The sequence below is a fragment of the Lissotriton helveticus genome, chromosome 7, assembly GCF_964261635.1.
Source record: "Lissotriton helveticus chromosome 7, aLisHel1.1, whole genome shotgun sequence".
Taxonomy (NCBI): domain Eukaryota; kingdom Metazoa; phylum Chordata; class Amphibia; order Caudata; family Salamandridae; genus Lissotriton; species Lissotriton helveticus.
In genome coordinates, this window is record NC_136068.1 from 1,161,837,873 (window position 1) to 1,161,852,166 (window position 14,294).

At 41.7% G+C, this 14,294-nt stretch overlaps 1 protein-coding gene across 1 annotated transcript in view; it reads right to left on the reverse strand.

Moving 5' to 3' along the window:
- Nucleotides 1–727: 727 nt before the first annotated feature.
- The window catches only part of GNA13 (G protein subunit alpha 13), a 255,054-nt gene continuing 241,487 nt past the window's right edge, over nucleotides 728–14,294 (reverse strand). The window contains exon 4 of the mRNA XM_078654304.1: nucleotides 728–6,785. Coding sequence (XP_078510430.1) covers nucleotides 6,213–6,785 — 573 coding nt within the window. The 3' untranslated portion in view covers nucleotides 728–6,212. The remainder of the gene's footprint in view (nucleotides 6,786–14,294) is intronic.

The following is a 14,294-nucleotide window of genomic DNA, read 5'->3' on the forward strand; positions in this document are numbered from 1 at the left end:
CGGGAGGGGGGGGCGAAGGGCACACGGAGAGCGAGAGGGGGGGCGGGGGGGAACAAGGAGGAAGGCAGGACCACACAGCTAAAGGAACGGACAGGAAAGGAACCACTCACCTGGACTTCCTTGGCCGGCGGTCGGCCGCCAAATGGCCCAAACAAACCTCAACCAGCCAAAAAAAAAGCCCCGCCCACCGCCGCATGACGTGGCCAAAAGAGAAAAATTCTCGGGAACGCCCCCGAATCTGGTCCGGCCTTAACGGACAGATCCGGCACCCAATGGCTAGCCTCCATTTATGGAGCTAGCCAATGAGAGCCGGGGGACGTTCCCTAAGTCCTTATTGTAAACAAAGGATTTCGCCTGCGCCGAAAAGCTGCGCAGAGCGCAGCCTTCGGCAGGCGAAACCCAAAAAGAAAACAGCAGGAAAAGGCTGCATAATATTTCCCTGTGTCTTCAATAAAATTAGGACAATCTAATATTAACAATTGGAAAACTCGCATTAGCAACCCACACAGAATCAGAGCCACTGATTGTTTGGTAAAAATGGCTCTTATCCATACAAATATTGGTCTATGCAAGCAACTAGAGCTTTCACTGTTAGGGCAGTAGATACATGTGCAAGGAGAAGAGGCAAGTTATAGTCCAAGAAATAACATGAGGCAAAACATGAGTAATGTGCTACTCAATCTTAACTATCCATACATACTAGCTAGACAAATAAATTAGAGTCCCATACTGTTTGGCATATGTGTTTATTAAAGGTCAGTACACATTTTTTACAAGGCAAATATTAATAGGTTGAAAGGCAAAACATTTGAACAGTATGTACAGGCAAATGTACAGTTGACAGTAAAAACAAAAAAAAAAAAAGGCATTGACCAATTTGGTAATTAAGAGGTTTTCAAAAAGTAAGCTTTTCTTAAAGTCTGTTTAGCCACCTCCCTCTATTTCCTCCCAGACAGCCCTTTTAAGAATAATTTATTGCCAATCGAACTAACAAATAAACAAAAAAAATGTACAACATAAAAACGATGCTCTGCCCCCAGAAAGTTATACAAATTACAAAGCTACGACAATCCTAAGCCCCAAAAAATGTTTTATACAAAGCACGATTTGTTAGATTTATCTAGAAGGTGATCATAAAATATATATTTATTTCAAAAAGTTAAGGCTTCATGTACGGTTTCACCACTGTTGTACTGAACACAGAATTAAAAAAATATAAGGAACCAAAGTTTAGTTTTCTTTTTCAAATGCAAGGCACAGCATTATTAATGGCACAAGAGTGGTGCACTCCACTGTCACCAAAAGTAGCACCACTAGCTAGGTTCCTCAAACCGGTAACTTACCTGGTTATCCTACCCACAAAGGCTATATCAGGTTTATTTTGGCTTCTACTGCAAACTGTAGTTTGATAGGAAAATACAAACAAACCCTCTTCTGAGACCAATTTACCAAAGTCAACAACTGCATTTTATGCTTTGGATGTTGGGTTTATTTCCCATGGATTCGTTCAATACTCATTTTAACAGCTCAAAAAGAGCTGGTAAAGAAGGCACATTCATATAAAGTATAAATGACTGTTTAAATCAGTAACATCGAAGCGGAGTAGATTTGACTAGCCATGAGTGATTTTAGGGTCCTTGATGTCATAAATTGAAATGGATACAAGAACGTATGCCATTTATTTGACACCAAAGATTAATATATAAACAAGACTTACAACATGAAATGGATGGTTCTGGTGCAGGCATGATCTTCAAGGGAATTTCAAAAAGCTCACAAAAGAGGCTTTTGTCACCTTAAAGTTGGCAACTATAGAATCAGCCAAAATACACATAATTACCTTTTTCCTTTTGGATAAAACAGGCATAGAAATCTGGCAACATGCTACATACTCAAGGGCCAAACAAGTCCTTTAAGTACCACTGGCCTGAGAATTATAATCTGATCTACACATGCCAGCTAGCCTCGTGGTACAAGGGACGCCTACAAGTATTCAATGTGGACAATGATGACGCCTTTAAAAGTTCAAAAGTCGTCTCCATTCCAAAAGGCCAGATATTAGTCTTACACATTTCAACACAGATTTCGTACCATATTGTCTTCGCCTACAGCACAGATGAATGTTGCGGAGAGAAACTCAAATATTGAGCCTTGTAATTGGATAGTCACTGAGAACAATTCTTTAACTGTATCCTTAAATACCAAAAGAAGTGTATGCAAATTACTCATCTGAAAGGAATACAACAATGGAACAGACTAAATTGCAACAATCTTGTTTCTTTGAAATGTGAGAAGTTTAAGCGAGTTTATTTCCGGTTAGACGCTGAAACTTGTTAATGTCACTTGCTTTGCAAGTTTATACTTTCCTAAACTGTACAATCAGCGTATTTTGCACAGACCCACAATAGTATTAATATTTTTAAGAAACTACTGCAGAATGCAAATGTGAGCCCATCAAATACAATTAACACAGCTCACAACAGAATATTTAGATTTTAATATGCGTCTACTTGGCATAATTTGCTTTGGTACACCTTGGAAAGGACACTTAAGGCATTATCAGAGCAGATGTAAGGCCATTCAAAGTCTGAAAACACCAAAGGCAATTTTTATAGACTATTGGGTTTGGTAAAAGTGTAACAATTCGTTTACATTTAAACACACATACTCAAGTAAAGGAGAAGTGAACTTGTAAGTACGCTTCAAAATCATTACTATGATTTATTAATTTTGCTGGGTTATGGATAACTAGTTGGGCTGTATGATACCGTGGTAGTAAACATTTGGAAAGGCCAGAAAAGTAGAAAATAAAATGCATGCAGGTATATGCATATCTACACAAACAAAGGAACAAATCCGTAGTGCTATGTGCTTAAAGATTCTAAAACTGGTTCACATTATAATGAAAAATTAAGTGAAAATAATAGTGAGTTGTGCTGCGTATCAACACCTAAAGAAACACAGCTGGCCCTTCGTCCTCTAAAAACAGAAATAAATCTGACTCACTCATGAAGTAAGTTCTATTACTTCTACTCAAATAAGTAAATCCAATGACCTGGATATTACTGATCAGCGGCTAGCAGAGGCTTCAAATAACTACCAATTAAAGTCAGCATTCTCATACATTATCATGCATAAAGGTGAAAACCGAATGAAAATGATCCTCTCTTGAACTATTTCGGAGAGCATGCATTTTGGCCATAACCAAAGATCGGTCGACTTCTGAAAATACCTGCGTTAAGTTATTTACTAGGAAGGTGATCTTTTATATTCAGAGAAGTAATTACTTTAAATATTAGGGTGGGGTGGCCAACATGTACACAAATCAGTCATTTGCTATGACAACAGTGACCAGGCATATTAGGTGAGAACTGGTGCAAGAATAATGTTCTAAATGCGTTCTCAACCCTAGAAAGACCCCAGTGACACATCAATTTAAGATCTAAATGAGGCTGACACTTTATACTAGAAGAAAGAACTCCGTCAATTTGCATTATGGGCAAAGCATGAGAGGTACTGAGGTGCATACGACCACCACCAATGCCAGTGCAAACAAGAAAGGGTCTCCAACGTATTTATGAATTGATGACCTGGTCAACTTGTCCCAAAGGAATGGCAGGTTTGAAAAGCCCACATTCAGTACCTGCTTGGTTGTGGGAAGTGAAAAAGTGATGACTGCATTAGTTGAAATACATTTTCAGGTGTCTCTGCAGCAATATTCAACAGGGCACACTAACTGTGGAACGGTGACTGAAGTTCCGAAAAGCACATTTAGAGTGAATGTTGGCTTGCTAGTTAGATTACTTTAAAATCAAATGCCTTCCACGATTTTGGTTCCAGGTTTATCAAATTCAACTAAAGATCTGCACTTAGAATTGTGGGCTAAATACATTACCCCAATTGTTCCTGCAAAAGAATTAAACATCAATCATAATATGAATATAATTGTAAAAAATAAAAAATAAACTATAAACACCAATGCCTTTATTTTAATGGAGTGTGTATGCTTGCACACAAGCACAATAAAGGAAATACTGTTCGGTACCAAGAATCGTGCACAATTTTGGCTTACTTCTGACCACAAAAAAACCTGTGGTTTTACAGCAGTACTTAAATTCAAGGTTTGAGTATGTTTTAACGTTCCAACAACCTTCGAAAACGTCCATTAAACCCAGAACTCCAATCCAAATGCAGACCTATGCATAATTCATTAACATTTCTACATATAAAAATAAAAATACCTGAGATCACAAAGTTCGCCACCGTCAAGGGCAGTTAGAAAGCCTATGAAGAGTCAGCTGTGCCTTATACAAAAGCTTGAAAAGAATAGTAGTGAGGGATTACACCGTGCAGAAATCGCTCCACACGAGGTACAATTAAGGGTAAACATGCCTGGGACAGTTATCGTTTTAGCAATAAAATATTGCCTTACGATACTTTGATCTCACCATACAGATTCAACCCAGGTACTGACGCCATTTTAAAACGGTGATTTAAAAGAGGTTTGTAACACAAGGCAGCAAGATCCTGGCAAATAAGGGCAGGATCGATTTGAATATCCAAATTCACTATTCCTCTAGAGGCACACCTTAAATCCTCACACCGGTTTTTCCCTGTTGCGCTCAAATTATATTTTCTCTATTTCAGTAACTTTCTACATTTCTACAACCAATGCTTTAAAAGTAGACTGTGAAGGGTAATGTTCAAAATATTCAATGGGAACGTAACTAACATGCCAAATTATTACCAATAATAATCAGGGTGAAGAGGAGGTTAATGCACATACAACTGCAATTCTATGACGTTTTATCAACCTTACTGCTATTTAGTTCAAAGAGGGAAACCATTTTCAAAAAAGGGTATTATTTGGAGCACCCCATGTAAAAAAAAAAAATTAGCTTTTAACATGCAAGCAATCGTTTTGCATGCTTTTTTCGTCTTAAACGTACAGTATTTCTTGTTCCTACAACTGCTCTTTAATCAGTCCCTGAAAGTTTTTTTTTTTTAAACTCAGTGTGCCAGATTCAGCGCGAACCATAAATTAACAAAAATTCCATTTCATCTCCAGAAGATTTAGGTGTGTGATAAAACTGCATGCAAAGGAAATACTGTCCCAACATTCTTTTTCATAGTAGCAAGTATCCTATCAAAAATTACAGTTACCACATTAGTTTATTAAAAAAAAAAAAAACTTCAACAGGTCATTTCTACACCAGCGGCTCCAGTAAGATTCTTCAATGTACAAGTGTGTATTCATACTGCCTTAATGTCTTATTAACGAAACCAATCAGCATAAATGGGACGATTTCTGCCTATAACTTCTGAAACCAAAACCCCAGGCCACAAGCATTCGCCAAATCTTCCTTGAGAAAAGAGGCATTATTCTTCAATGGATGTTGTCTTCTAGTGGCAGACTGTTGGACAAAAAGGTAATCTGGCAACTCTAAAGAAGTGTGTGCTGAAAAACTAAGTTCCGGATGCTAACATTTTTTAGGATTTCCTTTGGACCATAGCACTGAGATAAAAGCTCTTGGTTATAGATTTAAAGATGTATTACTTTTAGCCTCGTACCTGTTGTGTCAACAACCCTGTCATTAGCATGTGTCCAAAATGCATGTATGTAAACTTTAAAATACAGCTTAAGAACATCTTATTTAAAATCACGCAATTAAAAAAGTTGTTGCTTCATGCAGACAAGACGTAGACACCCCACTACCTCCAACAAACCTAAGGCCAAATCTGCAGTCAATGGGGGAAAGCACAAAGGCAATTAGTCTGTGCAACGGTTTCCTATAGCCCTTGCGTTGGAAAACAATTTCATCATGATTAATACGACTTAACAATGTTCCGAGTTGAGGACATTTTCTCATTCAGAAGTCTCGATCTTTTCCCACTTTCCAAAGGAAGTTAACCATTTACAATACAAACAACCTGACTTCAGAGAGATCGGTGGAAGAAAGCCAAAGAGGTTTGTGGGAGAGGCACAAGGGGCAAGCTTCAACTACTCGTGTCCAGGTGTAAAGCAGAGCCCTACAGCTGGGCTTAGTCTTGAAGCTAGTGGATGAACAGTTCAAATGAAATCGGCAACATGCTCGCCTGCAGCCTTACATCCACCAATTAAAAGGTCTTGATGGGCAGGATCCAACTCCTCGTTACACTGCTAAAACGTTAAAATCTGAACACAAAGGGTGTTAAAATAAAGTTTGTGCGCATCACTGCAGCATTAGCTGCTTGAGATTGTCGTGAAGGATGGTATCTTTGACATCACGGAAAACCAGTCGAATGTTTTCTGTGTTAATAGCAGTGGTGAAGTGGTGATATAGAGGCTTCTGTTGTTGGTCTCGGCGCTGGTTACGGAAGCAATCCACCAGGAATTTCTGGACATCAGTTAGCTTGATGGGGTCTCCTTCAAACTCTGGAAAATAGTCCTTGATGCTCACAAGTTTTACTTTTTGCTCAAGCAAGTCTGTCTTGTTAAGAAAAAGGATAATGGAGACATTGCTGAAAACTCTGTTGTTAACTATTGTTTCAAAAATGTTCAGTGATTCTGTGAGACGATTTGTTGCTCGATCCTCCATCAACACCTGGTCATACTCACTTGAAGAAACCAGGAAAAGTATAGATGTTACGCTGTCAAAACACTCAAACCAACGTTTTCTTTCTGATCTCTGCCCTCCTACATCAACCATCTTAAAAGGAACATTTTTAATTTCAAAGTCGTACTCGTGAATGCCTTTAGTGGGTCTTCTTGCCAACAGAATATCTTGCTGAGACGGAATATAGTCCTGGAGAAGAAAAGAGTCATACTTTAGTAATTCACAACAAAACATTTAATATGTTTCCGTTTAGAAACCCAGGCATAAAACACCACAAGTTAATGATGTGGAAAAACAAGGTACTTACATGTAAATGGTAGTTCTCCAGTATTGAACCCTATAGATTTGCATCCTTGAATCTTCCCTGAATTAATGAATGAATGAGCTTATTTGTAAAGCGCTACGTTCACTCCAGGGAGCATCTTGGCGCTGACAAACAGTAGATCGGAAGAGAAACAGAAGTGAGACGGGCCTAAGAGTGAAGCCCTGTCGTTATGGTGGGAGTCCCATTGTAATTATGACAAGCAGCATAAAGAAAAGCAGTGCCCAGCATAGCTTAAACAAGTGACACTTATTAATATCATTTGAATTAGTTAAGAACCAAACTTCTACCAGAGAGCAGCTCCTGAAGCATGCCTCCCCCTCAAGGACCACCATACCTCAAATTTCTCAACTAGAGTGTAAAGGTAATATGTACGAGGTATACATGAGTTGAGCTATCAGGGAGGAAGAAGGGTTGTATGTGAATCTATGAGCTAGCAATACTGGAGAACTACAGTGTACAGCTAACTTGGTTTCTCTCCACTATTTCATGCATCATAGAGTCACATGCTTGAATCTGAATAGCAAGCAGTTTTCAACATGAGAGAATTCATCTTAAGAAGAGGTGGGAAGACATTAAAAGGAAATCTTAAAATATATAGCAGTGCTCACCTCAGTGAGCAGATGGTGAAGGACTGCTGTTCACTGTGTCATCCAGGCAATAATGAAGCATTAATGTATTCCTGTTACTCCACGTGGTGGCTCTGCAGGTATCTGGCAAAGGCACTCTAAACAGAGCAGTAGAAGTACACACTTATCACCTGAAATATGCACAGACTTCCATCCAAAGGATATCAAAACCTTATGGTGGCAGAAATCAGTCAAGAGATACTACTGCTTGACAGAATAGGCCCTTTTCTTGGAGGTCCATAGGTCTAAAAAGCTGATCAGACTTTTTCAAAGTTTTAGTTCTTTCCAGATAGAATTTGAGACAATGCTTCATTAGAGTATGAAGTGTTCTTTCCGCTGTATTAGTAGGATTTCAGAAAAAGTTTTTAAGAATACTCGTCAAGGTGAAAGTCTGATGGGATCACACAAATTAAACAAATTATTTCTCGATATAACGGTCTTAGTTTGAAATGTAGACATGATTCCTTTATAGAGAAAGCTTGAATTTCACTAATCCTCCTAGCAGAAGTCACAGCCAGAAACAGGGCAATTTTCCAGGACAGATATTTGAGATGTCCTTTATGTATAGGCTTAAATAGTGTGAAGTAGTGTGGCTCACTGGGTAGAGGCGGCAGACCCGAGAGCAGAGGACGGCCCGGGACCAGGGTTCGATTCCCGGTGCGGCAGGTTTCTGGACCAGGGTCAGCGGACTCGATAATTCTCTCGCCTCGGTGCCCACTCTGATCAGCGATCACACTCGGCAACTCTGGGCATTAGCTTGCCTCATCTTCACTAACGGCCCCACCAGACCGCCGGGGATGCCTGGTCTCACCCTGGAGATACCCATTAAGGGACCATCTCTCAGGGAAGCCAGGAAGGGTTTCGCAGCGGTCGAAGCGCCTTGGGACCCTACGGGTAAGTAGTGCGCTATATAAATGCCTATACATTACATTACATTACATTAAATGGGTCCTTAATTACCTGGGAGAGGACCGTACTTCGCTACCAAGAGACAGGCAGCTTCTTACTTGGAGGATAGGTCCTAAAAAATACTTAAACTCCTTCACTAACCTATCGGATCAGAGGGACAGATTTCCCATGGACCTTCTGCAGCGCGAAAATGCAGCTACATGGTACTTGCCTGAGCTAGGAGGCAGACCTGAACGAGCCGGATTGAATGAATAATGTACTTACCTTTGGCAACACCTTATCTGGCAGAGGCAGGATAGAGCTGCAGATTCCTTACCTTTGAATTCTACCCAGGCGCCAGACTGGATCTAGAAAAAGTTTTATAGCAGTTCTTCTGCGCTTCTGCAGAGGGTGTTGAGTGAATCCATAGCGACATCCACTGGATGTGACGTTGGGAGTCCGTTTCTTCTGTTACTATTATCCGCTCCAAAAACAGAGAGCCACTCATAGAAACTGCCTATGGAAACGGTGTGCCCAAAAAGCATTTTATATCAAAACAATTACGAAGTCCTACTGAAAGGCATGAGAATGCCCAGAAGGGATCTTGTAGACAAAAGGAACAACCAGTTTGCAGGACAGGGAGGATCAGTAAAGATTCTGTGGCTAGATCCTGTCTCTATCAGAGAAGATGTTACCAAAGGTAACTAACAAATTCATCTGATAGAGACATCGAGCCACAGATTTCTTACATTTGAATTAGAAACCAAGTTATACCATTCCGAAGGAGGGTATTTGAACTGATTCCACTAAATATCCCTGAATAGGACTAGCCGGTCTGTAATAGGACAGTGAACGGGTGTCTTAGGGATGTAGGATAGAAAAGAAAACGTCCCAACAGAAGGACTTGTGGAAAACCCGTAGGGAAGGAATATCCGTAAATATGGAAAAGCATGGGGAAATAACACCATGACAGTGCAATAAAGAAGTGGAGGACAGAACACGCGTCATAGAAGCACAATGCTACATAGCCCTCCCCAATGGTAACCAGAACATTAGTGGATGGGCTGAAGACCAAGGACAACAGCCAATACCACAGAGCCAGAGCTCCTTACCCTAGAAACAAACTCGTGAGCTAAACTTGCCCTGAGAACAGGAAAAAAGGGAGGAATCTCATAACATCCACGATTTAGAGAGCACCAATCAATGCTGCAACAGAAGCAGTGCGCAACAATAACATTCTTAGTCAGAGAAAACATTGCTCTAGAGCAGTGAGCCCTACGGGATTATCCAACATCGAAGTCACAGAGGAGGAAGAGTAAGCAAATACATATGCAATGACCAAACGAAGGTCCCCCTAGGACACAAGGAAAGGCGCAGTGACGCAAGCATAAAAAGAACACCCTCTTAAGAAAGTCAGCATAGAATGATTTGCAATATATAAGCTAATATAATATATGCATAAAATGTCTGTGTGTATATATATATCTATATCTATGTACATACATATACACACACACAGAAGACCAATAGAAAGATGCATATAATTATACACATACATTGGTTATGGATCTAATACAAGACAGCAACATATTATATAAGAGGATAGAGGGTGTGGAAGATATTACGTCAGAAAATGAAAGCAGTGGAACATGAAACAACACTATTGACTGAATGGCTACAATCAGGCAGCTGAGAGAACTGAAAGAAAACCGCAGGTGTGAAAATCTCAGCTAGAATAGAGGAATGAAGACCTGGATCTTAGGTCTGTAAAAAGCTCATGTTGAGCACAGGCGAACACGCGGAAGGCCTATGCCGCTAACCATTATCAATCCCAATAGAAATATTATCAGACAGAAAAAGGAACCGGTCTGAAGCATCAGATAAAAGACAGTATGTAGTCATGTAACGACCAAGTGCCGCGAAGTAGAGGTCTGAGAACAAAAGATCAGTATGGAAAACTGAGGTAAAGATGGAGAGGCAGTGCATAAAAGTACAAGAGTAGAGGCAAGGAAGAAATGTTTTTACAGGAGACAGGACCTATAAAATGACCGGAAGCTATAAATCGAAAGCAAAAACCTTAATTATACAACTAGGGAAGAGAAAATACCCTAAATCTTCCAAAGGGAGGGAAGGAAGATAGAGAAAGAATCCATAAGCAAAAGGAATCTCCAAATAAGGAATAAGTGGCATAACGACCCCCCCTCCAAGGGTTGGAACCTTATGACGGCATATGAGGATTAAGAGAAACTAGTGAAAAGAATCTGAAAGGGTCACCAAACTTCCTTATGAACCAAACACAAAAGATATGGTGGTCAAGGAATACGTTCGAGAGAAACGCAAGATGAAAAACAGCCATGAACCATGAAAAAGGGCAGAAGGCGAAATCTGAGGAACAACCAAGTTGGTAACTAAGTGCCGTGGTTGGTGTCTGAATGGTCATAGAAGTGAGACCTGTAGGAACAAGGTACAGGGAGGGTGCAGGTGCAGCAGAAACCCCCTGCACTATTTTACCAAAAGCATATAATTTGAAGTCTCCTATAAGGAATACGGAAGTACCAAAAACATATGTAGGAATGCCTATAAGGCAGTGAGGTGCGTCAACCAGAGGTCTAACTTAGGGATGTGATTCGGGGGGAGATGAGCAGGAATTCAGTTTTGGAGGTGTTGAGCAGGAGATGGTTCTCAGTTAACCAGTTTTGAATAGACGTTGCAATATTGTTTAGTGAGATGTTTTCCGGGGATGAGATTTTCAAATAGAGTTGTGTGTCGTCCGCATACATGTGGAAGAGAATGTTCGTGGAGTTTAGTGAGTTAGCTAGAGGTTCCAAGAAGAGGTTGAAGAGAATAAGAGAAAGGGCGGGTCCTTGGGAGACCCCCATGAGTATTGTGATTTGTGGTGAAGAGAGAACCATTGTAGCACCCGATCCTAAACGCCCATTCTGTTTTGCAGGATGGATAGGAGGTTGTCATGATTAACCGTGTTGAATGCTGAAGAAAGGTCAAGGAGGATGGATTCGTTTTGGTCAAGCATTTTTAAAATGTCATCCATAACATGTGTGAGGGCCGATTCTGTGCTTGGCCGCTTCCGAAAACCGAATTGATGCTGGTCTAGGAGTTGATACTTCTCTATGTGAGCACAAAGTTGGATTTGTACACATTTTTCTAGCAGTTTCGCTAGTGTGGGGATGTTGGAGATGGGGCGGAAGTTGTCGTCAACGTTGCTTTTTTTGTATAGGTGAAACCTGAGCTGTTTTTAGGCAGTCTGGGAGCATGTCTTGCGTTAGGGAAGCGTTTACAATCCTTGTCCAAGTGGGGATGAGTGCATTCTTGATTTCTTTGAAGATGACTGGAGGTAACGGGTCACCAAAGTGGTTGGAAGGGTTGATATTCTAAACAATCTTGTTGGTCTATTTCAGTAAATGAGGTAAAGGTGCCCCATGACGCTTTGTTCTTGGTGTACGTGATGGTCGAGTTGTGCTTATCAAAGATGTCCACGGTTGAAGCGGCACTAGAGGAAGGCAATAGTGCTTTCTTAGAGGAGAGGTCAGTAGAGAGGAGGCTTGATTTCTCGGCGAAGAAAGCATCACATTTTTCGCAGGAAGGTGGGTTGCCACCCGGGTCAGGGAGGTTTGGACCTATAACTGATTGCTGTTTGACCAATTCAAAAAGCTTTTTGGGGCCGTTTGCTGCTTGGTCTAGTGGGAGTCTGAAATAGTCAGCCTTAGCAAACTTGATCTGTTTGTTGAAAAGGCTCCTGACATCTACAAGGAGTTTTAGTTGGTCCGAGGAGGGATTGGATCGCCATGAGCGTTCAGCTGCCCTAAGGTTGCGGTGTTTCGTGTTTAAGTTATACCATGGTTTGGATATTTCTGTTGACATTTTTACGTTAGAGTGGAGCAATGTCATCCAGGATGTTGGCGATGGTCAAATTGTAGGCGTCAGTGAGTGACCGCACCTCGACCAAGTTGGATTGGAAGAAGAGGGCAGATATACAGGTGGCAGCGAGATGGACCGGGTTAATTGATCTGAGGTCCCTTTTCCATATCTTTATTTTCGAAGGTTGAGCCTTTCCTCATAACCACCTCCCTGTTAATATAAAAAAAGGATGATGTGGTGATCAGACCAGTCACACTGGGACATGGAGTCTAAGGTGATAGTCTGCCTTTTCGAGATGATGAGGTCTAGAGTTTCTCCTTTAACCTTGCTCAATTAGAAATGATTTAAGGCAAGATACTGCTGGGTCATTGGGTTAGACCAATGTAGGTTGAAATCACATTGCTAGAGACAATTCCATTAGTTGCTCAATGAAGGGGAGATTGTCTCCCGGGGGATGGTAAAAGGGGTGTAGTTTGCAAATTGGTAGGTTCCTACTTGAGATGCTGAGGCAAAGGTATGCACAGGAGGAAGAGGAAGAGTACTCCAAGTGAGAGATCAATAGTGCGTTCCTGTGATTACAGGATAGCTCCCCCCTAACTTCAGAGCTCTGTCTAGTCTGATTATCTCATGATTAGGAAGTACTAGGAGGTCGATGCTAGGAGTGGAAGCGGGATTTAGCCACGTTTCGGTAAGGATGATCATGTCAAATTCATTGTGTTGGATGAGGTCGAAGATATCGGAGGCGTGTTTACTGGCTGATCTGCAGTTTAGTAGATCACATTTGAGACGTAGTGGGTTGGGGTGGGGAAGGAGCCTGGGTGACGTTCACCCTGGTGAGATTGTCAGTATTGCTACTTCTCAGATTGCATGGAGGTTCTCTGTTCAGGTTAGAAAGAATGGAGTGTATTTGCCTCTGTGGGGTCAAGTTAGGTTCGGACCAGGTGTTGTGATGGTCATAGGGATTGGTGGACGTCGGGTGGGTCTCACTTCTAGGGTTGAGGGGGGAGTTTGGACAGGGAATAGGTTTCGAAATGGGGGTGGGGTGTCTGATGACTGACCGATGTGCTCACTTTCCCAAGTGGAGGCCCTGGGCCAGTTTGCAGAGGTGAGGAAAGAGCTGATCACGGGGAAAAGATCAGTTGAGAGGGCTTTCAGGTCATGTAACTCAGAAGTGAGAAGGTGCAGCTGTAGAGATATAACATCTAGGCCAGCCTCAAAGTCTGAGTGTTGGGCAATGGGTAGAGGGTGTGGCGGAGAGGCAATCGGCGACGGAGGGCCTCGGTGTAAGCCTGGAGGGTCCGCAGTGGTGGTGGGCGATTCCCGGGTGGGGAGTTGTACATTTGGTACAAGAGGACCATTTAAATGTGAAGTTGGGGCCTTAGCAAAGGGGGGTGAGTTCAAAGAGCTGAGGGTTGGGTGCAATCAAAACCGAGCTACAAGTGATTGAGCGTTCCTGCTGAGATGAGGACAGATATTCATTTGAAAATAGCGAACGATTTGATAATGCGGTGGATGTGGGTGTCCTTGGGATTCAGGGAAACCACGTTTGTGTGTAGCGGGAGGATGGTGGATATCATAGGACTATCAGGGGCCAGGGAGGATCGTCATATCAGACTGGTGCTTGGTGAGGACATTCAGCCCAAATATCAGTCAACCAGCTGAGAGGGTGTTTTAGAAGGTTGGCATAAATTGACCGGAGACAAGGCAGCTCTGGGATCACTTATCTGAGTGTGGTTTTGGGGGAGTGGGGGGCTCTCAACTGTTAAGGGGGTAGTATTAGTTAAACCCAGCAAAGATGTAGTGGTTTAGTGGGGGGCAGTGGAATTGCCATACACCGCTTTTCTAAGAGTGGGGTAAATATTGGCCATCTTAGCTAGGCTGTCATTAGAAGCTTGTATTAGGATGGTACCATTATTGTAGAGGGTGATAGTGGTGGTGGCTTTGAGGGAGGGCGAGAGAGACGTTGTTCGTTTAAGACCTGTT